Raw genomic sequence first — 25,430 nt, 5'->3', positions numbered from 1 at the left:
TGGTCGTCCCGCACGACGCTGTGATTGGCTTGATTTTAGAAGTGCACGGCTGAAAATCACTCGAAAATCGAGGGGTTTCCGATCGCGCCCATTGAAGATCGAAAAGCAGCCAATCAACGCACACCATGCATACGTGGCACGCCCACAGGCCGGTTGCGGATGATACAGCCCGCAGGTCAAAGAAGGTGCGCGGAAGGGGAGGGAGAAGCCGGCGGAAGCGCCGAGATATCATTATTTTTCAAGTCGCCGGACAAGACGCACATGAACATGAGCATGAGTATGCAGACGGACGACCTGAAGCGGAAGCGCATCACGGGCATCCCCAAGTTCCTCCGCAGCCTCTACCGCATGCTCGAGACCGAAGACCCGAGTGTCATCACTTGGTCGCACGACGGCAGCGCGATCCAGATCCTCTCGGAGCGCCGCCTCGAGACTGAGATCCTACGCAAGTACTTCAACCACGAGAAGGCCTCGAGCTTTCAACGCCAGCTCAACAACTTTGGCTTCCGCAAGTGGACCAAGACGCAGTCCAACGTGTGCACGTTCAGCCACCCGAGCTTCCTCCGCACGCAGCCCGAGCTCCTTATCCACGTCGTGCGCAAGTCGCCGCGGGCGTCACCGCAGAACGCAGCATCGCCGTCCCACAGCGCCTCGTCCGCCAGTAGCACCCCAACGGCGACAACGACCGTCAAGATGGAGTACACGCCCGATGTCTTCACCTTTGACGACCACCATCTCGCGCGAGACATGTACCATCAGCAGCAGCAGCACTCGGCGGCGAACGAGGCCAAGCTCATTGCGATCGAATGCATGCAATTCCTCCCCGCGTCGTCGACGACGCTCTGCGACGTCTTTACGCTCGACGACTGCAGCTGGGACTTGCCCGAGACGACCGACGACCTCGCAGCGTTCCTGGACGACAAGCTGCTCTGGGACGGCTTCCTCTCGGCCTGTGACGCGCCATCGTTGCCCTAGTCGCGACCATTTCTTCTGTATCCGTCGCCGTATTTAGATGCAGTTTTGCACACTTAAACCACAAAGTACACTATTGTCTGTTGCATCCAATGTCGTCCAACTGAGCTACTGGTTGGCTGTCATGGCCGTCAGCAGCGTCTGGAACTGCGCCGTCATCGTCGCCATCGCTTGTTCGTTGGACAGTGCGATCCGCGCTTGCATCTCGGCGAGCTGCGTCTCGAGCGCAGCGAGGCGGTCGGTGGTCGCCTCTTTGTTCGCGACGTCGGCGTCCACTGTCGTCTTGGCGGCTTCAAATGCATTCACAACCCGTGCTTGAAGCGCGTGGAGCTCGTCCGTCATGGTCGCGTGGTGCGCCAGCTCGTAGACAAGGACGCAGCGCGCGTGGTCGCCTTCCGAGCGCAACCAGAGCTGGCGGAGCTTCTTGGCGAGGTCGGCCATGTCCTTGGTCGCGATCTTCTGGAAGCGACTCAGGAGCTCCTTGCGGTTTTGCTGGCCGCGGCTCTTGCGCATCGCCGTCTGCACGTTCTCGAGCAGCGTGCGTGTACGTGCGATTTCGCTCAAGTCGGCGGCAAAGACAGCTGCCGCGTTGGCGTCAGCGAAGTGGTCGACGTCGAGAAGCCCATTTTCAAATGCAGTGAACGCGTCCTGGATCTGCGTCGCGACGTCGTTGGCCGTGTCCACCCAGGACGTCTGCTGCGCTTTGTGCGAAGCGATCGCGTCTTCGGCCTCGGCCGTGATACCGTAGTGGGACTTTGGCATCGCAAAGTGGAAGATCGGGTTGAGCTTCCCGTCACTGGTCGGCGTCGGCGGGATGAAGTAGATGAGCTCTTGCGTCTCTTCGTTCGAGTAGTGCATGGCCTCTTCGAGCCGCAGAATGCACTGCGCGTACGCTGCAAGCGCCTCGGTCTTGGCCTTCTCGAGACCGCCGTCCACCGTCTTGTTCATGTTGGCGACGAGCAAGTTGAGGAGGAAGAAGACGACGAGGGCCGAGTGCGCCATGATCATGACGACCGCAAAGATGTACAAGATCCAGTCGTAGCCGTCGATCGCCTTGGTCTCGTCGTTCGTAAACGACTTCATCGAGTCCATCGGCACTTGGCCAAACGCGACAAAGTACGACGTCAAGAACGACCCGCTGAGCGAGTTGAAGCCGTCGTCCTCGGTCGCCTTGTAGAGCTGGAAGAAGGTGACTGTGATGCCGATCTGGAAGACGCCAAAGAAGAGGAAGAAGTTCCAGAGGTCCTTTAGCAGCCCCGTGAGCATCGGCAGGAGGTAGCTCGCGCTCGCCTCGACCTCGAGGAACTGGAGACTCAGAATCCAGAGCGTGAGTGTGATGCCACTCCCGACTGCAATCTCAATCTGCGCCGGCGTGTCGAGCCAGTTGAGCTGCATGGGCAAGAAGACGACCAGAATCAGCATGTACATGCTCACTTGGATGACGTTGATGGTCGACGCGAGGTAGACGGCGAGGCCGTTCCGGGCCTCCTGGTACTCGTTTACGACAAAGTAGATGGCCGTGCCCGCCAACACGACGTTGTTGAAGACCGGGAAGGACGAGACGGTCGACGTCGCCGCCAAAAGCCCGACGAGAAGCCCAGCGAGAAGCAGCGTCCCAATCGCGACACCGAGCTTGAGGTGGCGCTTGGCCGTCGCCTTGTGACGCTCGAGGTCCGGGATGTCAAGCTCCGGATCAAAGTCGAGGCTGCCGTCGTAGTGAAAGCGCGCGAGGCGCCAGAACGTGCGTGGGCGCAGCGCCTGCGCTGCCACGTACCCGACACTCGCGAGCGAGACGGCGAGAACGCCAAGCAGGACCTCAAAGCTGGTTGCGTGCAGCGACGCCATCGCGTCTTCGTCGCGGAAGAGCACCGCTGAGATGGTCATGCTCACAAGAAGGACGAGGTACATGAAGAGCATCTCAAGGAACGTGCGCTGGCCAAACAGCTCCCACTTGATCTCGAGGACACGCTGCATCGTCACGTGTTCAAAGCACTTGGACTTGGCTTCGAAAATAAGATCTGGGTCGTCCGTCTCCATGTTGAGCAGCGCGTGGAGCGCACTGCCCGTGACGTGCTTGCCGTAGACGTAGTCGAGGTGCGAGAAGAGGACGTCGTGGCGGTTCATGCTGACGCAGTCGTTGAGAAACGTGACACCGAGCTCGGGCGAGCAGTTGATGGCCTTGGCAAAACCGTTGAGCCGGAACGCCGTCTCGACGTTGACGTCCGAGAGCGACTTGGCGAGCTTGGCGCGGTACTCGGCCGACGTCTGGCGCTCGCGGATCTCCGACTTGATCGCGTCGCGGATCTTGACATGCGGGTGCTTCATGAGCGCTTCCAACGGCATCGCCTTGAGGTGCGTCGCGATGTACGTCTCGAGCTTCTCGAGGACTGTCTCGTCCTTGCTGTCGCGGAGTGCGACGTCCGCAAGGTTCTCCAGCAGCATCGCCACGATGGCAATGTGCCCGCCCTTCGCCGCCATCATGAGCGCGCTTTGGCGGCGCTACAGAGCCATATATGAGGTCCGTATCGTATGACAATCCTGTACATTGTTGACAGCGTCGACGTCGGCGTGGTTGGCCAACAGGACTTGCACGTGGCCTGGGAGGCCCAAGCGCGTGGCGACCATAAGCGGCGTCTCGTCATGCTAGTCATTCCTCTCGCTACATGGCCGAACAGAAGATGAACGGACCTTGTCTTGGGCGTTGACGTCGTGGATGCTCTGGTCGATGATCTCGGCGAGGATCGAGGTCGGGAGCTCCGCCTTGACAGCAACGTGGACCGCCGACTGCTGCGCGGCGTAGTGCACGCTCGCTTGGGCCACGTCCTTGACGCGCGCGAGGTAGTACAAGGGATACTGCTGCTTGAGTTCGTGCTTGGCCTGCAGCAGGTAGAGCGCGCTCGAGTCGTTCAGGAGCCCCAACGGCGCCTTGCAAAAGTTGGCGTAATCAACGTGCTCGGTCGTGATGAGCTCGAGCGGGTCGGCGCCCGCGTGCAGCAGCATGCGCACGCACTTGACACGGTTGGCGCGGGCCGCCAGCAGCAGCGCATACTCGCCATCCTAGCGTCCTCTCTATATGAGACCAATGCGACGAGCTCGTGTGGCTACCAAGGTCGGGAGCTTGACGTCGAGATGCGGCTGTTCCAAGAGCATGACGAGGATGTCCGACTTGCCCGCACTCGCAATGTAGTGCAAGACGGCCTTGCCCTCCGTGTCGCGCTTGTTGAGGATCGTGGACGTCACGGGCGTCATGAGGTGCATGGCAAGGCGGTCCCACTCGTACTGCTGGGCGAGCTCCGAGAGGCTCACCTCATGGCGTGTCGCAATGCAGTCGCCCGCGCACGCCCGTCCTTGCTCGCGCTTGTATGTCAGCGCGGCCGACTACGGCGTCGAGACGATGACAGGATGCTAGGACAGGCCAAGGGACCTACGATGCGGGACGGATCCACCGGAGTCTTGCTCGACGCGACGAGCAGTTCGATGCACTCGAGCGTCGCTTGGTTGCTCTTGTGCTCGACGTTGTGCTTGCACACGAGCTTGCGGCTCAGCGCATGGTCCAGCGCCGTCTTGCCGTCCTACCGAGCGAGTGATCAGCGACGAGAGGAACTGTCGCACGCGTACGTTGTCGGTGTACTCGAGCGCCTGGGCGCGGCAGAAGCGCAAGAGCACGCGAAGAAGCGACGCCCGGCCTTGGGCCGCTGCGCACATGACAGCCGTGCGTCCCCACTAGTTGTTTTTGAAATGATGAAAAAAAGGTGCGATGACGAGGATCGAACCGTGTCCTTGTGGAGAATCTCGGCCGCAATGCGCTCTTGGACCTCTTCAAGGCGGAGGCGCTGCTCTTCGATCGTGTCGAACGAGACGTCGGCGTTGTAGCCGTCGGGGAGGCAGCTCAAGCACGGCTCGTCGCGGTTTGGGACCCAGTTCTCCTTACAAGCGGGGCAGCGCTGCAGCGAGAGCGTCAAGCTGAACTGGTCTTGGCTGTTGCCGGCCATCCAGTCGCCGCGCCAGACGCCCGAGGTCACGTCAATATCGCCCCTGTACTCGACCGATTGCAGCTCGTACGCCTTGGTCGCTTCGATCGCGTCGCCCGACCACTCGCCAATGACGGTGAACGGCCCGACGTCGTCGGCGTCGCTCCCAAAGAAGCGATAGCACCCTTCGTGGGGCAGCGCGACGACGTTGACCGTGAGCCCGAGCGGGTGCCACTCTGCTCCTTGGCGGTACTGGCCTTCCCAGCGGTGCGGCGCCAGCATCACCGCCGCGTTCGCGTCGCGCAGCCAGCGCAGCAGCTTGGCCTCGTCGCCGTTGCGCACCATGCAGTGGACGGGGCACGTGGCGCGGAGGTGCGCTTCGGCTTCCAGCAGCACCCGTCGCCCGGCACCGTCCTAATGGTTCTGTGAGCGCACGGTACTGTGCCAAGTCGTACGTCGTTCTCGCTCAAGTCGATGGTCGCTTCGCCCATGAAGAGAAGGTCGAGCACCGCCTTGGCGCTGTCGTCGTCGTCGCACTCGGTCGCTGCCACCGCCACCGCCGTCTTGCCGTCCTGCGCATGCCCCAGTACGATGAGACGCCAAGGCGCGTATGCATAACACCTACCGCCGAAACAGCATTGATGCTCGCATGCGCGTCCAGGAGGATCTCGACGCCACGGACGTTGCCGGCGCGCGCCGCATAGTGCAGCGCGGTCTCGCTCCGCGACTAGAGACAAGAAGCATTGGAGAAGGCCATTGCGATGACGCAAACCTCATCGACCGCTGCGTCGACAGCGTCGATGGGCGCCCCGGCGGCCACGAGCATCTCGAGGATCTCGTTGAAGCCCTTCTCCGCGGCCACGTGCGCGAGGGGCTTGCACTCCTACAGACGACAAGCATGAAGAGGAGCGAAGATGGAGGCGCAGTACGTAGTTGAGGATGCTCGAGAGGTCCATCTCGTGGCCGATTGTGGACAGCAGCGTCTGCACCACGCGCGTGTGGTTGTTCTCCATGGCTTGGATGATCGGGTCGGAAGCATACTATGCCAGCGTCATGCGGCCAACATGGCGGAAGCGACTGTACCTGGTCCAGAAGGCGGTAGTTGGTGTGCTGGAGCACGAGCTCGACGAGCTCGTTGTAGCCGAGGCAGGCCGCCGCCGCCAGCACCGAGAGGTCGTACTAGGAAGAGGGTGAGCGACGTGGGCACGCGGCAAGCTACGTACGTGCGTTGAGAGGAGGTCCGTCTCGGTGTACAGTCGGTTCTCGAGCCGGTATTTGACCACCATGATCTTGCCGTCAAAGACGAGGTCGACCATCGGCACGTCATTGAACTCGTCCGGGTCTTCCTCGTCGTCGTCCTCTTCGTCTTCGTCGACCGCGTCCGGCGTGTCGGAGAGCGTCTCGAGGTTCATCATGACGTCCGTACTATGGTCTTCCGTGCGGAGGCTGCCGTAGCCGGCGGGCGACGACGCCAGCATGCTCGCTTGCATCTCAATTGCCAAATGGCAAACTGCAAGGTGGGGCGTGAGAGTACAATCCGGCAAGCGCGCTCCTCTTCACTCACTCTCCTCTCGTTAGAAAGGCGGTCCTGCCATCGAGATACGCGATGGATCATGCGACGTGAGAGTGAGAGTGGGTGACGAGGCGGACCGAGCGACTAGCACAATCTGCCGACAGCAAAGCACAGCTGGATGCTGCCTGGCCGCGCAACCTGCGGCCACCAGGAGGCTGGACGGCGGTAGCTGGAGACGAGAGCAAGACGCAACTAGGTCCTCTTGGCTAGCTAGCCGCAGCTGCTAGCTGCTAGCTGCGAGGCGGCTCGGCGCTAACGGTTCAGACCTTAGCGAATCGACTCAGCATCTTGGTCCGTCGTGCTCATGTACCACTCTCATGCTTCGACCATGGAACACGGGGAAGCCGTGGCTTGCCCACGACGCCGTAGCCAGCGCGGTGCTGGCGAGGTTCTCGTAGCTATAGGCCAAGCGAGCGTATTTTAGTAAAAATACTATAATAGTAAAAGGACTAGATCGTGTACAACCTGTCGCTCGGCGGATTGCGCGGGTTGTATTAGCTTGGATCGGGTCGTGCAAGGTGGCCCAACCAGGTGGCGTTGAATAGAAAGCGAGCAATGAAAATAAAGAGCACATTTGTAGCAAGCGGCATATGCCACTTCGAAGGAATCGATGCCGAATCGGAAAGGACGTGATGCCGAATTTAGACACCAACCGGATCGCGTCATTTTGATCTTTTTGCGAAAGGACGCGGAGGTATGTCGTCGGGTCGACCAGGTACGAGCTCGGGGCAGCGGCCTGGCACGGGGCAGCGACCGGGCACGGGCAGCCAGCCGCTTAACGCGATCAACGCGCGCCCGGGCACAGGCCAGCGCACGGCGCTACAGTCGTCGGGCGGGCGGCCGCTTACGAGTCGGCTCGGGACCGGCGCCGTGCCGGCCACGCCAGGGCAGTCGGCGGGCTACGGCGTGAGTCTCAACACCGAAGTCCAAGTGACGGATCGCCCCGTGACGCAGCAAGGGATGATGGGCATGCGCATTGGCACTGCGGGTCCCGGGCGCCAGGTCCAAGACGCGTCGTACTTTACGGGCAAACTGCACCAAAAGACATCGGAAATTACGGCCGAAATCGACAAGATCACAAAGGAGATCGACCAAGACGCCAAGGACAAGAGCCAGTATGCGCAGGTAGATCGAACCTCGTCACCTCGGCGCTCGATATCCGAATAATTGCTGTAGCTCGAGAAGAAGTACGAGCAGCTCGCGGTCGAAGTCCGGGACCTCGAGGGCCAGCTCGCCGACTACAACCTCGCCATGGACAAGCTCCGCAGCGCGACGGTCGCCTCATGCAGTTGAAGACAGGTGTTGCATGCAGCAACGTAGGACCCGGCCGAGATTCGCCAAGTGCAAGAGCAGCTGCACAACCGCAACATCAAGGAGGCCGAAGAAGTCGATCGGGTACACTATTGTCATGTCTAGTCGAAAAAGTTATAGAGAAAGGACTAGATCTTTATCATGCGCCAAGACGAAGAACGCACGACCAAGCACCTCGAGAGCGAGATCCAAGCGATCCACATGAAGCAGCAAGACAAGATCAACCAGCTCGCACCGCAGAAACTCGAAAAGTACCGCGCGCTTCTCGAAGAGAACCACCACGCCGAAGCCGAGCTCGAGGCCAAGTCGCAGGTGCTTCGAACCTCGTTGACCGCGCATTTTTCGCATTTTTCATTTTTCAATAGGAGCTCGACATGCTCATGCAAGCCATTCGCGCCAAAGAAGACGAGCTGAGCTTGGACAAGTACCGGGAGGAGTACGAGCACCTCGAGCACCAAGCAATGCGTCTCAAGAAGGAGTGCAAGATGGTCCAAGACGACCTCGCAACCGCGCAGATGGACCCGAACGAAGCGCGGAACCTCCTCCTCGCCCGCGTACGCTCTCAGTTCTTATGTTTTCCTCCATATTTCTACACAAACCATAGGTCAAAGACGACAAGATCAAGATGGAGCAAGTCGAAAAGCAGATTGTGGCTATCGACGACGAGAATGGTTGGAACATAATGTCTTCGTTTTGGTGTTCAATCGCGATCAAACTAGGCGGCCTCAAGAAGGCGCTGAGCGAAGGCAAGACGGAGCTCGAAGAGCGCAAGAACGAAGGCGCCGACGGCAACACAACGAGCCATAAATACGACATGCTCTACCAGCGCGACCAAGAAATGACGCTCTTCATGGAGACGTTTGAAGAGAAGAAGCTCAAGGAGCTCGAGGGGCAGCGGCAGTCGCAGGCCATGGTCGTGCGCCTCCTCGAGCACATTTCGCTCGGTAGATTCGAGCCAAATTGTCTTCTGGTCTCATGCACGAGGCAGGGCTGGGCCGCCAGGACAAGATGCCGTCGGCGGCCAAAGTGGAGGAGATGAAGAGCGACTTGACGTTCAAGGAGCGCCAGCTCGAGTCGGCGCAGACGACCAAGACACGGTACAGCACCTCTGCAAGCGGTTCTCATCACATCGCCTAGGCTCTCGATGGAGCTTGGGAAGCGCCAAGCCGAGCTGGAGAAGGTCAACACGCTGGACGCCAAGATCTCGGTCGAGCTCGGCTCGCTCAACACCAAGATGGACACGATGCAAAGCGACATGGAAGGCTTCAAGAACATTGACGAGATGAAGGACACGCACGCCAACACCAAGCAGCTCCTTCTGCGCTACAAGCAGCAGTACATTCGCCGCCGGGACGCCATGAAGTCCCAAGTCATCTTGCTCGTACGTCCTCGCTTCATCTTGCTTGTGGTCGACGACGTGTACTAGTCCAACCAATACGAAAACGTCAAGCACACGCTGGCCGGGAACGACACGGCCAAAACTCTCGACTCGCTCGAGCAAAAGCTCCGGCACCACGAGCAAACCATCTACCACCTCAAAGAGTGTACGTCCGCTTGATACTTTGAAACAAAATCGACCCTGCGGCGCTAGTCGTTGACACCAAGACGCGCGAAGTCGAGTACGAACACGTCAAGCAGGACTGCCTCAAGCTGCTCACGGAGCTCAACACGTTCCGCATCAAAGCGCAGGGCGTCGCGCACACCTCCACGATCGGCTTTTGAGCGCCTCGAACCCTGTACCGCTTGCAGTCGCTCATACTCTATACATTTGATATTCCCTACACCTGTCTGGGTCACTTGCGGACTATACACAAACGAGGGATCCACGGGCTCTCCGGCGATACACTTCGCATTGGCCGTCCTACAAGACGTCCAAATCCTGTTCCAACGACGGGGCATCTATGAGCCAGAGGAGGGTCTCACGGTACTGGTCCTTGCGAGAGGACGCGCCAAGCAGCCCATCACAGCGCTAAGAGAACTGGCACCGACACAGAAGGTCCTGACATCAGACAGGTCTCAAGAGCGACAAGCAGCGCCGTCCGTCGCGATAAGATCTGAGACTTTGGGGGCCAAGTATCAAGGTATTGATGGGAGGATTCGGTAGATAGCCAAAGACAAAGCCACGTAGAGTCGTCAATTATTGCGTAAAGTTGTTTGTTGTTTGGACAAGGACCTATATTTACTAACAAGTCTTTGATTTCGGCGCTAACTACTGCTGCAATGGCCGCGCGCTTGGAGCTCGCGCGAGAGCGGCACGACGTAGCGCAGTAGAAACGCGTGCAGGCGCGGCACGGCCGGATGCGCTTCGGCGGCCGCGGGCGACGCGAGGGTAAACATAACGAGCAGGCGGCGCAGACGCTGGCAAAAGCGCTGCAGAGCGGGCGACCTTTGGGTCTGCGCCGCGCAAAAGCGCCAGACGACACTCACGTCGTGTTGGTACAACCGCCGGACGTCCGAGAACGTCAGGGCCTTGTTAGTGCAGAGCATTATTGCGCAATGGCCGATGACGGATTGTGCGACGAAGCTGGCATGAGTGATGGGCGTGTCGTTGCTGTTTCGCGACTGATTTTCCAAAATCATTTCGCGACACCTCCAGATTCTGGAGTCAGCAAAGGTGTCTGGTACATCTGGAGTCCAGATGTACCAGACAGGGTCTTTCTTATGGGACAGGACAGCTCACTCGCGCTCGCTAATGTGGCAAAACGAGCCAGTATTGGTGGCTACTTGTGGCGCAATACTACGGTGGTCGTGGACGCTCTGTCCAACGGCCTAGGTTCCGTCCTTCGACAACGCTGCAGTCCTTAGGTCTGCAATGACGCTGCCGCGTCGCTGCCCTCGCATACACTGTACTGGTAAAAGGTCTTGGTTGTAGTCTTCAGATTGTAGATCGACCAACATGTAGTCGTCATCAGTTGCTTCCCGTTGGTCTACCCTAGCAAGGGACGACCTTGCAGTCCACTCGAATGCGATGCATCGGGCGCGGATGCTTGCGCAACTGCAAACGCCCGCAGCGCCTGCCACGTCATCAGTGGAATAGATAGTATAATATCTCTTAGACAAACGCGGTGGTGAGCTTGGCGCCGATCGCGAGGCTAATGTCGAGAAACTGGGGCGCGGCGTCGTGGAGGACGCTGGGCTTTTCCTTGGCGTACGTCGAAATGGCTGCGAGGAGCGACTCGGCCGCGGTCATGCCGGTCCCGGCCTTGACGACCGACACAAAGCCGTCGGCGGCGACGACCGGCTCGGGCACGACCGGCGGCTCGACCTTGGGCTTGGCCTCCTCCGCGACTTTGGACTGCAGAAACTGCTGGTGCAACTGGTTCATCTTGAGCTGGAGACCTTGGATCTCCTTCGTAACCTTTTGCTGCTCGGGCATCGTCTTGGCCATCGCCTTTTGCTGCAACAGCACTTGGTGCTGGCTGCGCACCTTGTACATCTCCTCTTGGATCTTGCGCTGGGCCTCCGTGACCATGATGAGCCCGGGCTTGGCGACCACCGCGGGCTTGCCCTTGACGGCCGGCGTGGGCTTGGTAGCCTCGGCCTTGACGAGCTCTTTCTGCCGCTGCAGCTCGAGCTCCTTGCGCTTGGCTTCCTGGGCCACCTGCAGCTGCCGCGCCTTCTCTTCGAGCTGGCGCTGCTTCTCGGCCGCCTCGAGCTTCATCTTGTCCTCGAGCTGCTGTTTTTGCAGCCGCGCCTTCTCTTCGAGTTGCGCCTGCTGCATCTTGCGCTCGGCCTCGAGCTTTTCCAAGCGCTGCTTCTCGAGGAGCTGCGCTTGTGCGGCGACAAGCGCGGCTGCTTGCTGCTTCTCGGCCGCCTGCTTCTCTTCCGCTTCCTTCTTGGCCTTGTCCGTCTTGAGCCGGTGCAAGATCGGCATCACTTGACGCATGATGTGCTGCTCGACGCGGTCGAGGTCGCCGCGGTTGTTGCTCGTCATCTTGCTCGGGTCTTGGTTGAGCAGCGTCAGAATGCGCTTGAGGTTCGCGAGGAAGTTCTTGATGCGCTCCTGCTGCTGAACCGCCTGCGCCGAGTCACCGGACGGCTTTTGCTGCGCCATCCGCGTAAACTCCGTGTGCACGACCACGAGATCGTCCCAGTACTTGGTCTTCATTTGCCGCAGCTTCTCGGCGTACGTGAGGTTGTCGGTCGATGCCGACGGCGCTGTCGGCGTCACCAATGGCGACGGCGTCGTTTGCTGCTGCTGTTGCTGCTGCTGTTGCTGCTGCTGTTGCCGCAGCTGCGCACGCTGCAGTGCTTGCGCGTTCTGGGCCTGCGCGGCTTGCTGGGCCGTCACTTGGGCATTTGGTGCGAGCGCAATGCCAGGCTTGAGCGTCGCCGCCGCCGGGGTCGCGGCGGCCACGGGCGCGGCCGGGGCATTGGCCAGCGCCTGCTTTTGCGCGATGAATTGCTGCTGCTGCGTGCGGAGGAGCTGCGCCTGCTTGGCTTTGTGCTCCTGCGTGAGCTTGTTGCGGGCGAGTGCGTGCTGCTGTTGCAGCTGCGACATTTGGATCCGGCGCGTGTCGGGCGGCGTGTTCTGTTGGATGTGGGTCGTCGTGATCTGCTGCTGCTGCAGTAGCTGCGTCTGCCGCAAGCGCTGCATCTCGTTGTGCTGCGCGGTCGCCATGGTCTGCTTTTGCTGCTGGAACTGCTGCTGCAGCGCAATGAGCACTGTGGGCTGCTGTTGCAGCGCGCCGGCGGCGAGGCCCGCGGCCGTTGTCGCGGCATTGGTCGCCGGCGTCGCGGCCAGGTTGTTCTGGGCCGCGGTCGACGCTGCTGCCGCCGCCGCTTGTTGCGCGGCTTGCAGGTTCATGAGGTTGATGCGGTTTTGCTGGGCTTGGGCGGCTTGTTGCGCGGCTTGCTGGGCAGCTGCTTGCTGCTGCGCCTGTTTTTGGGCTGCGGCTTGCTGTGCTTGCTGTTGCGCGGCCTGTTGCGCGGCTTGCTGTTGCGCCTGCTGCTGCGCGGCTTGCTGGGCTTGCTGCGCTTGCTCTTGCTGCTGCTGTTTCAAGAGCGCTTGCTGCTGCAAAAGCAGTTGCTGCGTGTACTGGATCGCGGCCGCGGTCGTCGTCGGGTTGGCCATGCCAGCGGCCTGGGGCATGGCCTGCGCGCCAAAGCCCGCAGGCATCTGGGTCGCGGCGACGACCGGGGCCGCCGGGGCCGGCGCAGCGGCCGGCGCATCCCCCGTCTGCGACTTCTTCTTGAGGCTCGCAATCTTCTTCTGGAGCTTGGTCAAGTACGTTGTCTAGGCGCGTTGCATGATGAGGGTGCTCGAACGAAGCGGCGGCCATACCTTGTCTTCCGACTGCGTCCAGAGCATGAGCTCAAACTTGGCGGCGGAGCGCCAGACCTTCTGCTTGTCGTTCTCGCCCGAGATGCGCAGGAGCTCATGGTACCTAGAGACGCATGAGCCTCATGGCCTCCATGCCGAGCGCCTACATCTCCGTGATCATCGTCTTGCGCATCTCTTCCGAGATCTCGAGGCGCCAGGCTGCGGTCGCCGGCGTCGCCATCCTCCCGCTTGCGCTCGACACTGAAAAAGAGAGAGTGCGGACCACACCGAATTTTAGGGGTTTCGTCCGGTTGACATCCGGTAAAAGCGGCACCTGCCACCTTTAGCAAAAGCGCGTTAAAGGCAGTTGAACCCAACAGGCTACAGCCCCACACTGCGTCACTGCCCGGCTACCGCGTGTTGGCAGTCGACGTACGACCTCTAAATCCCTCGTCTTTGACTACGTATGCAAGACAGCAGCAGCACCTCACGGGTGTGGCCTACGAACAGTCCTCGGGCCACCTGAAACATAGTTGATACTGCGTTTAAACAGCAGAATGATGGTGCTTTTGTGGCGTTCAAGTCGAGCTGAACGCGTTTTTTTCGCGCCAAACCTCGACCTGCAATGCGAGGGTCCTCGACTGTCCAAATCGGGGTCCAAAGCCAAGGTTAAACTAGCTAAACGTTTACCGTGCCATGTAGAAGGTCCAGTGCATATACCAAGTGGATGGAAATTCACAGTCCACATAATAGTACTACATATAGAGTCGCCCACGTAGACTGATTGGGGAGGAAGCCCATGAGTCATTGGCGCCATCGTCATTATTGGCAACGACAATACAGCGTCCGCCAATGCATGCCGTCATCTCTAGTAGTACAAGCAGCCTCCACATGATCGTGATCGTGCAGACTGCGGTGCAAACCGGTGTGAGCTCTGTGCGTGTACTAGTATCACTCAGTGGACCGGAGAAGGAATCCTTGAGCACCATAGGATGCTAACGTTACTGTCGATCTTGGACGAGGTTGCCATCGCAAGAAAGCACTACGTGGCCTGTGGTGACTCATGTCTTATAATTTGCGGACGACGGCTCCCGAGATCATCGACGTCTGTGTCGCAACAAGGGCCGCGAGCTTGGCCCACGCGCGTTTACCGCCTTCGTATTCGGCAACACTGCAGCTGATTTGTTGGAGTATACCAAAGGGAAAGAAGGGATCGTAAAAAAGATAAAAGTGTGCAACTTCGAGCCAAGCATCAAAGTGTTTTATAACGAATGCCATGACAATAGACCCGACAAACCACACTATAGCCCCAGCGATATAGAGGCCGACGCTGACCGACGTATCGGCACCATCGAAATACAGCGCGAAACCAGCGATGACGAGCACGACGGCTACCATCCCGGTACCCAGAGCGAGCCAGCCCATGTTCAAGTTGAACGACCTGAGAGGCTCTGTCTTCTCGGCACGCGAAAAGAAGATAGGTTAACGAGTACTGGCATGCATTATTATAGAAATCGATAGCTATGCAGCCTAGAGCCAAGCATCAAAGCACTTCATCGCGCCAAACATGAGAAAGGTCCAGGCAAACCACGCAATGCTTGCTGCAAGCCACAGGCTGGCTCTCGTCGACGTCGAGGCGCCGTCGTTGGAATACGCGTAGGAACTGGCGCTGAACGAAGTGCACGAGGCGGCGATCGTGAGTACGAAGGGCACCATCTCGGTACCAATAAGCAGCCAGCCCATGTTCAAGTTGAACGACCAGATGCGACAGAGGAGGAGGACGGCGGCCGCATCGACGCCAGCCTCGATCGTCACCGTGTTGTTGGCCCCGACGGTGGCGACGACGCGCGTCTCTTGGGTCGGCGTTGAGAGTGTGATCACAGGGCGCAGCGAGAAGCCTGCGGCCGACAACTCGAGCTCGGACCCGCGGTTGTCAAAGACCCAAGTATACGCCGTGCGACTCGGGCAGTAGTCGACGGAGGTCGTGATCGTTCCGGGCACTTGCAAGTACGGGCTTGCCACCGTGTACGTGTCGTAGGCGCAGAGAAAAGCCTTGCGCGAGAGGGTTGCCACGACACCGCCCTTGGCGTCACAGAGCTGCTTCTTGGCGTACACGAGCGACTGGTTGGTTGCATTGGCCGCGTAACTCCACGTCGCCTTGGTCGTAGTGAGGAAACGGGCGTCGAGGATCGAAACCGGGACCACCGGCGCGGTCCCAATGTGGAGCTTGTAGTCCATGGCCAAAGTCAAAATGAAACGAAATCAAGAACGACACGTTATCAGGTTGTGGACATGGTGTCCGTCGGACAATGAAATGCGCCCACGGAGCTTGCAGCTGGAGCTTTCATGTCTCCCAGACTGTATATCAGACTCCCAGAATTGTCTCCCAGAATTCAAAAGCCATGTTCAACATGTCCTGCGTGATTAGAAGTGGCCTGGTCCTTCACACTCAGCTGCTTCACACTGGTGGTCTGGACCAACCACAAATTACATTTGGTCTTTCGCTAGCCGACGCCACCAGGTTGGGAGAATAACCACTTCTGCACTTGCCGCGTCGCCTGTGCTCAAGCTACGAGGTACTGTTGACGAGTTGACTCCTATGTTGCTTGGGTGCCCAATTTCGTGGTGAGAGTGCAGTACTGGCACTACTAGTTGCTTAACGATGGCGCCGGTTTGGCCGGTTGGTCTCTCTGGCGCCGAAATTTATTTTATTTAAATTATTAAATTACAATATTTTGCCTTTTTTCGAGCGGACGGTCGGTCGAGCAGCATGGGGTACATCTGGAAGCTCATCATGACGAGCCTCCTCTCGGTGAACGCGCTCGCGATCCTCCATGAGAAGCGCTTCCTCCGGCGCTGTACGTACATGCATGCGTACCATGGCTCATGCGTCGTGTAGATGGCTACGACCAGCTCGAAGCCTCGAGCGGTGGCAGCCCGTCCATGAAGAACCAGGTCGTCGGCTTCCTCGTCGCCGTGCAGTACCTCCGCAGTACGTTGCCATCACACACTACGTACAAGCGGCTCACCTTGTACCTAGTGCCCCTTGTCGTCATCAACATCGTCGCCATCTTCCTCGAACTGCTCATGGGCTAGGCCCGATTCTTAGCCTCTCGACGATGATGATCAATGTAACCCTCCTGCACGTATTCGCTCGTCCATGACAAGGTGATATGATGCAACGAAAGCGCTGCCAGGCCCATCCAGCCGAGGCGACTCTGCAGCGCCTGCTGTCGTACTGCGGCGGTCGACGAAATGAACCTCCTCGTGCTCCATTCGACTCTAGCTTGGCGCAGCGCGTTGTGAGCTCCAACGAGCGCCAGGACATGGACAGGAGACTCGTTGCGTTGCCTGGTGATTCTTGTGGTCGGGCGAGGATAGAGCGTAGATGGGCAAGTGTGTACTACAGATTAAGACGGATTCGAGGTGTCGTAGGAAGGGATGTTTTCGAAGGCGTAGCCTCGCCAGCCTCGGTACGCGCCGTAGAGCTGCACAGTCGCATACGCACCGGGCGTCGCCGCTACAGACACAAGGATGAGCCACGCAGACACTGTGGACGGGCGCACTCATAAAGCCGAGGAAGAGGTGGCCGAGGCCCTTGCCTTCGGCGGCGAGCACGATGCCCCATAGAAGCAGTCCCTGAACAGCACCATCATCGCATGCAACTCATGGACACAGCAGCACGTACGACGCCGGCCGTCAGCAGCGTCACGGCGACGATCGTGGTCTTGACGGGCACGCGCGGGTCGAGCTTGATGTCGGGCACCCACCAGAAGCGACTCGCGGCGCGGCTCTCGTAGCCCGTGTTGGCCGTCGACGGCGCCGCCTCGTCGCGCGCTTCCTCGCCCTTCTCGAGTTCGACCTCCTCCTACGCCAGCTTGCATGAGCGCGGCTCGCACCCTCGGCGCACCATCGACGCCGACTGCTGCGGCTTGCTGCTGCTGCTCATCGTCGTCACTGGTTTGAAATGACTTCTATTTTAAGCTCGACGGAAGACGCGATGTTCCAGAGCGAGAACGACGACGAGACCGAGGTAACTCTCATGGGCGCCTGACCGGACCGGGGTCGACTGCCGATGCATGCTGTGCTTCCTGCTCATGATGAAGCCTCTTGATGGTCCGGCAGCCTTGAGTGGTCAAGCGCCTCTGCTGGTGTTTCGAGGCGAGATGAGGCCCAGGGCGACGCTACATGTACTGCAGCACGCCTGTAGCGCTGGCTGGCGTGGGCTCGTCCGGACGCCGCCGACGGTGCGCGAACCAAGGGCGCAGATAAGGCCACTGGCCCATCGCCGACAAAGGGGCGCGCCACGTCACGCAAAAACCGGTTCGGTCCGGTTCGAACCGCTTGCCAAGGGCCGCTCTCATGTTCGACATTCTCGAAGCCCGATGGTGAAGGACGCCAAGAGCCGCGACCGCTTCCAAGGCGTCGCGAACGCCGACGACTGCCGCCCGCTCTCGCCCGTACGCATGCTTCCATGGCGGTAGCTCATGCTAGGCGCGTAGACGTCCAAAGGCGTGTCCCGCTGGCACCTCTCGCGCAACAAGCGGTTCCCGATCCGGACCGGCCTCGCCGCGGTCGTGCTCTTTACTATCGGCTCGGTACGACGCCCATGACTAAAGCGGTCGTGGCCCACGGAACAGCGCTAGGTCCTTCTCTACGTGAGCACGCTCTTTGGCCTCGACGGCGAGCGCCGGGGCATGTCCTTCTTTGTGCTCGGCCTCATCAGTACACTACGTCCTTTCCTCGACCTCTGCACTAACATGCTTGTAGCATTCATTCCGGGCAGCTACGCGACCACGCAACTCTACGGCGCCTACAAGGGCTGGCCCGGCTACGACTACGCCCAGCTCCCGTCCTACGACGACTAGTCGCTTCGCTGCAACGTCGTCGATCTATAGCGTTGTCGTCCGCACCGTAGCCGCATAACACGCATCAATACACTCGTCACATGCATCCGCGCTACGTCCGAGGTTCGATGCTGCTTGAGCTGAAGGCTACTGCAGCACCTGCGTCGCAAGCGAGAGACCTCTCTGTCTAGCCTCGTCCTCTTGAGGTTGCTATGGCGAGAGGAAGCTACAAGCTAGAGACACGGGGTCCATGCTTGGCGTCTACAGGAGAGAGCCATGGCGACGCGGCCTGGCTTCCCAGCTTGGCTCTTGCGAGGATGAAACGGAGTGTTATATTTTCGCTCCACCTATTTTGGGGCGACGATGATGATGTCGGGCGATGCGTCCAAGCTGCCGAGCCTCCCGTCGTCGGCCTCGTCCGGTCGCAGCAGTCGGTCCATGGACAGCATGCCCCTCTCACCACGTTGCTGCAACAACGAGGTCGAGAGCGACGACGAGGCCGACACGCCGCTCGGCAATAACGGCGAGCTCTACACCGAGATCGAGACGTTCCTCAACAAGCCGTCGCCGAGGCAAGCATACGTCCTAGGATGCAGCACGAGGCTTAGGATACTGACTAGCCTCGCCGCGATTGCGCGCGGGTCCCGCTCGAATGAGAACCTCCTCCCGACGCTCAAGCTCGAGCGGTCCAAGCTGCGCACGGAAAAGCCCGAGGCCAAGCGGGTCGAGTCCAAAGCTCCGGTTGCCAAGAAGGCGCCCATCGATCTCACTATGGTGCAGCAGGCCTTTGCCTACGCCAAGAACCTCCAGGTAGTATTGGCCTACGGAGATCAGATCTTAGCGGCGGCTAGACCCAACAGCTACTGGACGGCGGCGACGACGGCGACGATCAACTCCTGAGCGTCATCCAGCAACAGCTCGCCAAGGCCAGCATGAGCAAGGCCAACAACACGCTGCGCAGCTCCAAGTCGGCCGAGAAGACGACCAAGGCCGTCGCGCCCAAGAAGAAGCCCGTCAAGGGCAAGTCAGCAAGCGCCATTTATAGTACGAGCAAAGATGCACCACCGGTAGCATGGCCCATTGTGTCTCTGGTAGACAACACCAAGCCGGAGCGCGTCAAGGCGACAGCCGAGTGGGACAACAACAACGGCGAAGCGAAGTCGTCGTCGTCGTCCATGGACCCGCAGCTCATGCAGCAACTACTGAGCAACTTTGAGAATGGCACGACCTTGCACGAGCTGCGGCAGGAGCTCGCGGCGTCCCAAGCCAGCCTCAAGGAGTCGCGCAGCATTCTGCAGTGTGCGGCCAAGAGCTTCTTCCTAAAACAATAACACGTCGTCCTATGCTGCTAGAGGAAGAGACGACAAGGTAGACAACGATTCGACTGGATTAGGCGACGGAGGATTCGCCGTTGGGCCGCGCGCTTAGTTCTTGTCCAACTTCATCAACGGCTCGGACGAGTGCTCGGGCGCCGCGTCCGGGTTGTTGTAGTCGATTTCGTCGTAGATAGTCGCGGGGCGCTTGCGCGACCGAAGCGGGTGGTTGGGCTGCATGTAGTAACGCTCCGGCTCGTTGGCCTTGAGCCACTTGTAGTTGTCGATGCCGTAGCCGCGGCTGCGGTACGTCGTCTGGTTGTCCGTGAACGGCGTCGTGGGGCCGACGTGGCTCGTGTACGGCGCGTTTGAGACGGTCGAGATGGGCACGTTGGACCAGTTCTCCGGCTAATACATAGAAAAAAGGCCATGAGCGCTTCTTGTTGCCGTTGCCTGCAACGACGTACGTTCTGGCCGGCCTCGCCGGGCTTGGCGTCCGAGAGCGAGTGCATCCAGATGTGCCACTCGGGCGGGATCTGGTCGCCGCCAAACTCGTCGTGCGTCTTGACCTTGTACTCGGTCCAGCGCTGCTGGCCATGGAGCTCGGTCGTGTCCTCGTAGTACTTGTTGCCAAACTGGTCTTCGCCAACCTCCTTGCCAAACTTGATGTCACCGGGGTTGTACAGCTTCCACAAGCACTCCTTCCAGCCGTAGCGCTTGTTGGCCTCGAGGTACTTGTGCACGACCGAGTAGAACGACCGCTTCTGCATGCTCCCGGCTCGGATCATCTTGACGTCCACTCAAATGCCACAGTCACTTGGCCGCCGAACATTTCACGACCTCTGACAATCCATATTGCATCCATTCTGAGAGGCTTCTTGCCAGCTCCGTCATACACTCGTCACTAGCAGTAGAGCAATGAGGCATCAATGACTACCATGGACTTCAGCGTTAATAACATCAAGATCGCCATGGCATCGTCGACTTCGCGAAGCCTCGACATCACGGACAGCATGAGGCGCCTGCGAAGACGGCGGAATCGAAGCGAAGTTTCGTCCGAGGACAGAGATATGTACACGGAAGGTTACGCCAATATAACGCTCGCGCCGGTTCGAGCAGTCGGAAGGCTGGACTGCGTACTAGTACTTGGTGGGTACTAGCGCAGCGGACTAGGGCGTCGTGAGCCAAGAGGAAGTTGCTGCCGATGATGATTCAGAGGCTTCGCGTCGGTTCCGGTAGGCGTAATCAGGCACGGTATCCTATTTGGGATCTTCGATTTGATGGTCATTTATTATATTGCATACAATGTGCAAGTGATACAATAAATACTGCCGGATGAACAAAAACACGTTCCCGGGCCTCTCCCAGCCGGTCCTGAAACTGCATAAAATATCGAAATTGAGAGGGTGGTGGCCCCGAACTGGTCGTGTCGACAAGCGAAATCGCCATCGACTACCAAGCAGGATGATGGCGACGTGCGCCGACCCGATGGCCTGCTGCGACCTCGACAAGGATGGCCTCACGGGCCTTGGCTGCGGTGTCAAGACCACCTTTGTCGCAGCGGCGCAGCTCCCGACGTCGAGTAGCGACTGGCACATGCACGCGTTCCGCTCGACGGGCTGCCGCCGCATGTACGAGCCGATCGCGCTCGTGTACGGCCCGATCACGGACAACATGCACATTCGCGTCCACGATCAGTGCATGACGTCTGAAGTCTTTGGCAGCCTCCGTTGCGACTGCAAGGAACAGCTCGAGACGGCCAAGGCTTTCATGGTCAGCGAAGGCAGCGGCATGGTCATCTACATGCCCCAGGAAGGCCGCGGCATTGGCCTCGCCAACAAGGTGCACGCGTACAACCTCCAGGACCAAGGCGCGGACACGGTCGACGCCAACCGCGTCCTTGGGTTCGAAGACGACTACCGCAGCTACGAATCCGTCCAGCACATTCTGAACCACTTCCACCTCTCGTCCGTGCGACTTTTGACCAACAACCCGCGCAAGATCGATCTCCTCACCAAGCTTGGCATCACGGTCTCGGAGCGGGTTCCGATCGTCATTCCCGGTCAGAAGCACAACCAGGCATACCTCGATGCCAAGGCGCAGCGCATGGACCATCTCATTCCACAAGACACGTCTTCGTCGGCCCCGACGCCGTCCTCTGTCCCGCTGCCCATGATCGCAGTGGTAGCAGGGCTCGTCAGCGTCGGCGTTGCGGCCTGGGCTGCCCGCAGTAGTATTTAATCCCATCATAGAGTCTGTTTGCTCCATGTCATTCCTCTCAGAACTGAGAACGCAATCGACGTCTGCAGCATCGCGAGGTGTCGAGTGCAATGCCATTGGGTTAAAAACATCCAATGGCCTTGCTGGTCACCCACATAATGGCCAATCAAACGCCTCAAGAGGCCAGCGACGGGGCATTTGTATCGGTCTCGGCAACACCATTTTAGCCAATGAGCGCGCGCATCGTGACTACCTTGAAGTGGGTTGGCCACATTTCTGGCAAATTAATTTCGTCATTGGCGATGGACCAGTACCGGAAGGTGAGCAAGATCGGCGAGGGGACGTACGGCGTCGTGTACAAGGCCGTCGACCTCCACAGCAATGCGACCGTCGCGCTCAAGAAGATCCGCCTCGAGAGCGAGGACGAGGGCGTGCCCTCGACGGCCATGCGCGAGATCTCGCTGCTGAAAGAGCTTGTGCACCCCAACGTCGTCCACCTCCACGACGTGATCCACCAGGCCGACAAGCTCTACCTCGTGCGCATCTTCTCGCATGCCTCTACCTGGTCATTGCTCACATGCAGATGCTAGGTGTTTGAGTTTCTCGACCACGATCTGAAAAAGTTCATGGACCTCCAAGGCGGCGCCATGTCCCCGCTCGTGCTCAAGTCGTACGTCTTCCAGATGCTCCGGTACGACGCGCCCATTGTCATGGTATCTCAGCGCAAAGTAACGCAGTGGTATCGCCTTCTGCCACGCCCACCGCGTCCTGCACCGCGATCTCAAGCCGCAGAACCTCCTCCTCGACGCCCACGGGACGCTCAAGCTCGCCGACTTTGGCCTCGCACGTGCGTTTGGGATTCCGATTCGCAACTACACACACGAAGTGGTGACGCTGTGGTACCGCGCCCCCGAGATCCTCCTCGGCGCTTCGCACTATTCGACGCCAGTCGATACATGGAGCATTGGCTGCATCTTTGCCGAGATGGTCAACCGCAAGCCGCTCTTTCCTGGTACGAGGGATGGCATCAACGGGGATGACGCGTGCATGTAGGCGACTCGGAGATTGATGAGCTCTTCCGCATCTTCCGCGTCCTCGGGACACCGGACGAAGGCATGTGGCCGGGCGTGAGCTCACTGCCCGACTACAAGGTGTCGTTTCCGCAGTGGCAGCCCCAGCCGTGGTCGGCGATCGTGCCAGCGCTCGACCCGATTGGCATTGACCTCCTCTCGGTAGCCGTATTGCCTGCTGCCGGATCGTATGCTCATATGCCCATGTCCATGTAGCGCATGCTCGTGTACGAGCCTCGGCAGCGCATCTCGGCCAAGCAGGCCATGAGCCACCCGTGGTTCAACGACCTGCCGCGACAGCCCGCCACGCCCTACTACTAGCCGTCCTCGCCTTTCTTCAGGAAGCGGAATTTCGACCAATCGAGGAATAGAACGTTGGTTGTGTATTTTTATCCAATCCGCCGGATCTTCAAACGCCACTTGGAGATATTCGCGATGGGCCAAGCGTGCTGCAGCCGACGACGGCCCTTCTTCTACGGCGCCGACCATGACGACGACGCCGACCTGAACGAGGGATGGAAGAAGTGGAGCTCGCTCAACCACAAGGCCACGATGGCGCGACCGGCCCACTCGTACACGCCGCCGTCCTACGAGAGTGTGCGCTCCGCCAGCCCCACCGAGCCGGCGCCCGACGCCGCGACACAGAGCGCGCCGTGCTCGTAGCCGTGTATCTCATCAATAGTATTAACACAGACTCTCTAGACCGATGGCTCTTGGCAATGGCACTCGACGCGACCTTGCGATCGTAGCACGTAGGCCCAATGACGTAGCCCTTGGCATCGCAGCTGCGCCGACACATCTCTAGCTGGTGTTGCATTGCGTCTGTTGTTGGTGGGCTCCCACGTGGCGACGCCTCTTCGTTTGATGAGCATGCACCGTGCTGCCGCAGTGGTGCTGCCGAGGACTCAACTAGTTGGTTGTTGCAGGGCTGGTACATCACCAAGTCCTGGCTGTGTGTTTCTAGCCGGTAGATCGGTAGTACATTCTTTTTAGCCAATCCAAATGACGAACGAGAGATTCGAATCGCTTTTCTTCGAATCGCAGCGCGGTTTGGTCTCCTTTTTGTCCAATCACAGAGTCTTCTATTTTTAGAGCGCAATGTGTTTCATCGGCAGAGCGGGTTTCGGGCGCAAGGCGACGGACCGCGCGACGCACGATGGCCGACGCCCATGAGCTCCTCGAGATGGAGACGTTCGACGCCATCGAGGGCAAGGACAGCTCCAAAGGTACAGGCCATGACCCTACATACGCTCCACAAGTGGCTAGACGTCGAGATGCTCGACCCTGTCTTGATGGCCGACTCGGCGACGTTGTGCGAGACCATTAGTCAGATATGCGAGCTCGAAGAGCAACAGCAGCCGCACGGAAAGCACGGCGACGCCATCTCGTTTCTGGACGAATGGATGGAGGACGAGATCCGGCCGCCTGAGACCTTGATCATCAAGGTCGAAGTGACGCCCGACAATGACAGCCGACGCAGCAGCACCAACAGCGCTGTCGAGCAAGCACTTTACGGCGACGACGACGACAGCAACGAGATGATGGACGACAAGTGGATCTCGGTGAAAGAGGAGCCGCTGCCCGTGCCCATCGAGATCAACAACCCGACACTGCTTCAGTCGCCCCAGCCCGAGATCGAAGACGCTGATTTGCCGGCGATGCTCGACATGTTCAGCGCTCTCTACTCGGACGCCACCGCACCAGTCGCCGTCGACGAGCCAAAGCCGACGCTCAGTATTCACATTCCGGCGCCGGCGACGATGCCTCCTGCCGTGACATACCAAGGCAACCGCATGTTGGCACCGCACAGCACGCCAAATGTACCATTACCGTCGTACTTCAACACGCCAAGCTACGACAAGTCCAAGCCACCTAGTTACAGCAGCTACAACGCGGGGGCGTCGTATACCATGCACGCAGTCATATCTCCGACATACCCAGGTGCGAACCAACACCCAGTCGGCAATCATGACGTGCACGTATGCAGGAACGCTGGTCGCACGCACAATTACTCGGTCGAGGACCCCGAAAGCGCTGCCTCGCATGTCCATGTCGCCGGACGTGGCCGAGCAAAAGCTCAACCGCATCTTCTTTCAGTACTCGGACCCGCTCACCAAGACGATGCTGCTCGCCCAACTCTTGTACGCTGCAATATCCGATGGATTCCTGATGTTCATGCAACTAGAGTGCTCTTGAAGCGACACCGCATCAAGGAAGACGCGCCGTTGAACCTCATGACGCTCTTCCCGCCCAACGACATCAACGCGCAACCCTTCCCCTACTCGCTCTTTGGGGCCGACAGCCAGCAGCCCCTCACGTACTACTGCACTTGCAGAAGCTTGGAATGAGTCGCCACTACGTTCTTGTAGGCTGGAGGGATTTCAAAATGCCTTTCAGATCTGCAATCGGTGTACGGAGATTAAGCGCAAGCAGCATAGTACCAAAGACGCGCGGGTACGAAGGCGACTCGTTCGGAAACGAGACCGAAGAGCTATGTAGGACGTGCAAGAAGACGTTGCACCGGTCGTCGTCCGGGTTGTCCCGAGCATCTATGAAGGTCCCAAGATCAAGAGCTGCGACCACTTCCAGTGGACGTGGTGCGAAGGCTTTGCAAAAACAAAAAACGAAAAATGCAATGGCACCAACCGCCACGACAAGTGCCCCAAGTACCTCGCCAACTGCACATTGTGGAAGCACCGGCTACCGCCCAAGAACCGAAAAGCCTCTAAAGACAATGACGCGCAGTGCGGCGACACGATGGACTCGCCCGCCAAGAAACTAAAGTTCTTCTCCTAGTCCACGTTTCCCCTCTTCGCTTCGTACAATGAGTTTGAACGCCTGTCCCCACACTCTTTGCATCGACAAGACTGGAACACGTCGTCGCATGTTG

The 25,430-nt window shown here is 59.3% G+C and overlaps 15 protein-coding genes across 15 annotated transcripts; 9 read left to right on the top strand and 6 right to left on the bottom strand.

The window, feature by feature from the left end:
• Positions 1 to 239: 239 nt before the first annotated feature.
• SDRG_04462 (hypothetical protein) lies at positions 240 to 1,065 on the top strand. The gene has a single exon (XM_008610137.1). It carries the CDS (start codon positions 262 to 264, stop codon positions 973 to 975), a length of 714 nt encoding a protein of 237 aa, XP_008608359.1. The 5' UTR covers positions 240 to 261; the 3' UTR covers positions 976 to 1,065.
• SDRG_04461 (hypothetical protein) lies at positions 977 to 6,598 on the bottom strand. The gene is made up of 13 exons (XM_008610136.1): positions 6,167 to 6,598; positions 6,027 to 6,122; positions 5,873 to 5,983; positions 5,716 to 5,826; positions 5,569 to 5,670; positions 5,399 to 5,515; positions 4,746 to 5,357; positions 4,591 to 4,695; positions 4,401 to 4,544; positions 4,078 to 4,350; positions 3,661 to 4,029; positions 3,517 to 3,615; positions 977 to 3,471 (listed from the first exon to the last, which is right to left on the bottom strand). Exons 1-13 carry the CDS (start codon positions 6,431 to 6,433, stop codon positions 1,081 to 1,083), a joined length of 4,797 nt encoding a protein of 1,598 aa, XP_008608358.1. The 5' UTR covers positions 6,434 to 6,598; the 3' UTR covers positions 977 to 1,080.
• Positions 6,599 to 7,203: 605 nt separating this feature from the next.
• On the top strand, positions 7,204 to 9,549 carry SDRG_04460 (hypothetical protein; the record flags this gene model as incomplete). Its single annotated transcript, XM_008610135.1, has 11 exons — positions 7,204 to 7,641; positions 7,693 to 7,791; positions 7,837 to 7,911; positions 7,960 to 8,139; positions 8,193 to 8,381; positions 8,432 to 8,498; positions 8,547 to 8,771; positions 8,816 to 8,924; positions 8,965 to 9,208; positions 9,254 to 9,371; positions 9,419 to 9,549. The coding sequence occupies exons 1-11, from the start codon at positions 7,213 to 7,215 to the stop codon at positions 9,547 to 9,549; spliced, it is 1,866 nt and encodes a 621-aa protein (XP_008608357.1). The 5' UTR covers positions 7,204 to 7,212.
• A 383-nt stretch (positions 9,550 to 9,932) lies between these two features.
• On the bottom strand, positions 9,933 to 10,388 carry SDRG_04459 (hypothetical protein). Its single transcript, XM_008610134.1, has one exon. It carries the CDS (start codon positions 10,312 to 10,314, stop codon positions 10,033 to 10,035), a length of 282 nt encoding a protein of 93 aa, XP_008608356.1. The 5' UTR covers positions 10,315 to 10,388; the 3' UTR covers positions 9,933 to 10,032.
• A 429-nt stretch (positions 10,389 to 10,817) lies between these two features.
• On the bottom strand, positions 10,818 to 13,357 carry SDRG_04458 (hypothetical protein). Its single transcript, XM_008610133.1, has 3 exons — positions 13,258 to 13,357; positions 13,112 to 13,214; positions 10,818 to 13,063 (listed from the first exon to the last, which is right to left on the bottom strand). The coding sequence occupies exons 1-3, from the start codon at positions 13,329 to 13,331 to the stop codon at positions 10,880 to 10,882; spliced, it is 2,361 nt and encodes a 786-aa protein (XP_008608355.1). The 5' UTR covers positions 13,332 to 13,357; the 3' UTR covers positions 10,818 to 10,879.
• A 1,215-nt stretch (positions 13,358 to 14,572) lies between these two features.
• On the bottom strand, positions 14,573 to 15,328 carry SDRG_04457 (hypothetical protein; the record flags this gene model as incomplete). The annotated part of the gene is made up of 1 exon (XM_008610132.1): positions 14,573 to 15,328. One exon carries the CDS (start codon positions 15,326 to 15,328, stop codon positions 14,621 to 14,623), a length of 708 nt encoding a protein of 235 aa, XP_008608354.1. The 3' UTR covers positions 14,573 to 14,620.
• A 501-nt stretch (positions 15,329 to 15,829) lies between these two features.
• SDRG_04456 (hypothetical protein) lies at positions 15,830 to 16,365 on the top strand. Its single transcript, XM_008610131.1, has 3 exons — positions 15,830 to 15,948; positions 15,990 to 16,082; positions 16,131 to 16,365. Exons 1-3 carry the CDS (start codon positions 15,861 to 15,863, stop codon positions 16,184 to 16,186), a joined length of 237 nt encoding a protein of 78 aa, XP_008608353.1. The 5' UTR covers positions 15,830 to 15,860; the 3' UTR covers positions 16,187 to 16,365.
• A 96-nt stretch (positions 16,366 to 16,461) lies between these two features.
• Positions 16,462 to 17,224, bottom strand: SDRG_04455 (hypothetical protein). The gene is made up of 4 exons (XM_008610130.1): positions 17,001 to 17,224; positions 16,779 to 16,958; positions 16,657 to 16,729; positions 16,462 to 16,610 (listed from the first exon to the last, which is right to left on the bottom strand). The coding sequence occupies exons 1-4, from the start codon at positions 17,037 to 17,039 to the stop codon at positions 16,501 to 16,503; spliced, it is 402 nt and encodes a 133-aa protein (XP_008608352.1). The 5' UTR covers positions 17,040 to 17,224; the 3' UTR covers positions 16,462 to 16,500.
• Positions 17,077 to 18,052, top strand: SDRG_04454 (hypothetical protein). The gene is made up of 4 exons (XM_008610129.1): positions 17,077 to 17,550; positions 17,593 to 17,688; positions 17,737 to 17,815; positions 17,861 to 18,052. Exons 1-4 carry the CDS (start codon positions 17,170 to 17,172, stop codon positions 17,956 to 17,958), a joined length of 654 nt encoding a protein of 217 aa, XP_008608351.1. The 5' UTR covers positions 17,077 to 17,169; the 3' UTR covers positions 17,959 to 18,052.
• A 226-nt stretch (positions 18,053 to 18,278) lies between these two features.
• On the top strand, positions 18,279 to 19,290 carry SDRG_04453 (hypothetical protein). Its single transcript, XM_008610128.1, has 4 exons — positions 18,279 to 18,509; positions 18,558 to 18,747; positions 18,789 to 18,981; positions 19,033 to 19,290. The coding sequence occupies exons 1-4, from the start codon at positions 18,301 to 18,303 to the stop codon at positions 19,266 to 19,268; spliced, it is 828 nt and encodes a 275-aa protein (XP_008608350.1). The 5' UTR covers positions 18,279 to 18,300; the 3' UTR covers positions 19,269 to 19,290.
• A 13-nt stretch (positions 19,291 to 19,303) lies between these two features.
• On the bottom strand, positions 19,304 to 20,505 carry SDRG_04452 (hypothetical protein). The gene is made up of 2 exons (XM_008610127.1): positions 19,718 to 20,505; positions 19,304 to 19,658 (listed from the first exon to the last, which is right to left on the bottom strand). The coding sequence occupies exons 1-2, from the start codon at positions 20,036 to 20,038 to the stop codon at positions 19,362 to 19,364; spliced, it is 618 nt and encodes a 205-aa protein (XP_008608349.1). The 5' UTR covers positions 20,039 to 20,505; the 3' UTR covers positions 19,304 to 19,361.
• A 159-nt stretch (positions 20,506 to 20,664) lies between these two features.
• Positions 20,665 to 21,522, top strand: SDRG_04451 (hypothetical protein). The gene has a single exon (XM_008610126.1). It carries the CDS (start codon positions 20,715 to 20,717, stop codon positions 21,489 to 21,491), a length of 777 nt encoding a protein of 258 aa, XP_008608348.1. The 5' UTR covers positions 20,665 to 20,714; the 3' UTR covers positions 21,492 to 21,522.
• Positions 21,523 to 21,772: 250 nt separating this feature from the next.
• Positions 21,773 to 22,861, top strand: SDRG_04450 (CMGC/CDK/CDC2 protein kinase; the record flags this gene model as incomplete). Its single annotated transcript, XM_008610125.1, has 5 exons — positions 21,773 to 22,006; positions 22,061 to 22,161; positions 22,208 to 22,482; positions 22,524 to 22,702; positions 22,757 to 22,861. The coding sequence occupies 5 exons, from the start codon at positions 21,773 to 21,775 to the stop codon at positions 22,859 to 22,861; spliced, it is 894 nt and encodes a 297-aa protein (XP_008608347.1).
• A 114-nt stretch (positions 22,862 to 22,975) lies between these two features.
• On the top strand, positions 22,976 to 23,345 carry SDRG_04449 (hypothetical protein; the record flags this gene model as incomplete). Its single annotated transcript, XM_008610124.1, has 2 exons — positions 22,976 to 23,199; positions 23,243 to 23,345. 2 exons carry the CDS (start codon positions 22,976 to 22,978, stop codon positions 23,343 to 23,345), a joined length of 327 nt encoding a protein of 108 aa, XP_008608346.1.
• Positions 23,346 to 23,664: 319 nt separating this feature from the next.
• On the top strand, positions 23,665 to 25,414 carry SDRG_04448 (hypothetical protein). Its single transcript, XM_008610123.1, has 6 exons — positions 23,665 to 23,766; positions 23,807 to 24,481; positions 24,528 to 24,681; positions 24,726 to 24,857; positions 24,910 to 24,994; positions 25,040 to 25,414. The coding sequence occupies exons 1-6, from the start codon at positions 23,697 to 23,699 to the stop codon at positions 25,334 to 25,336; spliced, it is 1,413 nt and encodes a 470-aa protein (XP_008608345.1). The 5' UTR covers positions 23,665 to 23,696; the 3' UTR covers positions 25,337 to 25,414.
• Positions 25,415 to 25,430: the final 16 nt, after the last annotated feature.

Source organism: Saprolegnia diclina (genome assembly GCF_000281045.1).
Source record: "Saprolegnia diclina VS20 unplaced genomic scaffold supercont1.11, whole genome shotgun sequence".
Taxonomy (NCBI): Eukaryota; Oomycota; class Saprolegniomycetes; order Saprolegniales; family Saprolegniaceae; genus Saprolegnia; species Saprolegnia diclina.
Note: the sequence above shows the minus strand (reverse complement) of the source record. Positions and strands in the feature narration are given on the sequence as shown.

Coding starts and splice junctions, on each gene's coding strand:
- SDRG_04462 (XM_008610137.1), top strand. CDS start 262: ATGAACATGAGCATGAGTATGCAGACGGACGACCTGAAGCGGAAGCGC.
- SDRG_04461 (XM_008610136.1), bottom strand. CDS start 6,433: ATGCAAGCGAGCATGCTGGCGTCGTCGCCCGCCGGCTACGGCAGCCTC. Junction 5,516..5,568: donor GCATCAATGCTGTTTCGGCG/GTAGGTGTTATG, acceptor GGGCATGCGCAG/GACGGCAAGACGGCGGTGGC. Junction 4,545..4,590: donor CGCTCGAGTACACCGACAAC/GTACGCGTGCGA, acceptor CTCGCTCGGTAG/GACGGCAAGACGGCGCTGGA.
- SDRG_04459 (XM_008610134.1), bottom strand. CDS start 10,314: ATGCTCTGCACTAACAAGGCCCTGACGTTCTCGGACGTCCGGCGGTTG.
- SDRG_04458 (XM_008610133.1), bottom strand. CDS start 13,331: ATGGCGACGCCGGCGACCGCAGCCTGGCGCCTCGAGATCTCGGAAGAG. Junction 13,215..13,257: donor AAGACGATGATCACGGAGAT/GTAGGCGCTCGG, acceptor ATGCGTCTCTAG/GTACCATGAGCTCCTGCGCA. Junction 13,064..13,111: donor GGACGCAGTCGGAAGACAAG/GTATGGCCGCCG, acceptor CAACGCGCCTAG/ACAACGTACTTGACCAAGCT.
- SDRG_04456 (XM_008610131.1), top strand. CDS start 15,861: ATGGGGTACATCTGGAAGCTCATCATGACGAGCCTCCTCTCGGTGAAC. Junction 15,949..15,989: donor GAAGCGCTTCCTCCGGCGCT/GTACGTACATGC, acceptor TGCGTCGTGTAG/ATGGCTACGACCAGCTCGAA. Junction 16,083..16,130: donor CGCCGTGCAGTACCTCCGCA/GTACGTTGCCAT, acceptor CCTTGTACCTAG/TGCCCCTTGTCGTCATCAAC.
- SDRG_04455 (XM_008610130.1), bottom strand. CDS start 17,039: ATGAGCAGCAGCAGCAAGCCGCAGCAGTCGGCGTCGATG. Junction 16,959..17,000: donor CGCAGCAGTCGGCGTCGATG/GTGCGCCGAGGG, acceptor AAGCTGGCGTAG/GAGGAGGTCGAACTCGAGAA. Junction 16,611..16,656: donor CCTCTTCCTCGGCTTTATGA/GTGCGCCCGTCC, acceptor TTGTGTCTGTAG/CGGCGACGCCCGGTGCGTAT.
- SDRG_04454 (XM_008610129.1), top strand. CDS start 17,170: ATGCTGTGCTTCCTGCTCATGATGAAGCCTCTTGATGGTCCGGCAGCC. Junction 17,551..17,592: donor ACTGCCGCCCGCTCTCGCCC/GTACGCATGCTT, acceptor CTAGGCGCGTAG/ACGTCCAAAGGCGTGTCCCG. Junction 17,689..17,736: donor TGCTCTTTACTATCGGCTCG/GTACGACGCCCA, acceptor GAACAGCGCTAG/GTCCTTCTCTACGTGAGCAC.
- SDRG_04453 (XM_008610128.1), top strand. CDS start 18,301: ATGATGATGTCGGGCGATGCGTCCAAGCTGCCGAGCCTCCCGTCGTCG. Junction 18,510..18,557: donor CTCAACAAGCCGTCGCCGAG/GCAAGCATACGT, acceptor GATACTGACTAG/CCTCGCCGCGATTGCGCGCG. Junction 18,982..19,032: donor GTCAGCAAGCGCCATTTATA/GTACGAGCAAAG, acceptor TGTCTCTGGTAG/ACAACACCAAGCCGGAGCGC.
- SDRG_04452 (XM_008610127.1), bottom strand. CDS start 20,038: ATGATCCGAGCCGGGAGCATGCAGAAGCGGTCGTTCTACTCGGTCGTG. Junction 19,659..19,717: donor CCGGCGAGGCCGGCCAGAAC/GTACGTCGTTGC, acceptor TCTATGTATTAG/CCGGAGAACTGGTCCAACGT.
- SDRG_04451 (XM_008610126.1), top strand. CDS start 20,715: ATGATGGCGACGTGCGCCGACCCGATGGCCTGCTGCGACCTCGACAAG.
- SDRG_04448 (XM_008610123.1), top strand. CDS start 23,697: ATGGCCGACGCCCATGAGCTCCTCGAGATGGAGACGTTCGACGCCATC. Junction 24,682..24,725: donor ATGCTGCTCGCCCAACTCTT/GTACGCTGCAAT, acceptor TCATGCAACTAG/AGTGCTCTTGAAGCGACACC. Junction 24,995..25,039: donor ATAGTACCAAAGACGCGCGG/GTACGAAGGCGA, acceptor AGAGCTATGTAG/GACGTGCAAGAAGACGTTGC.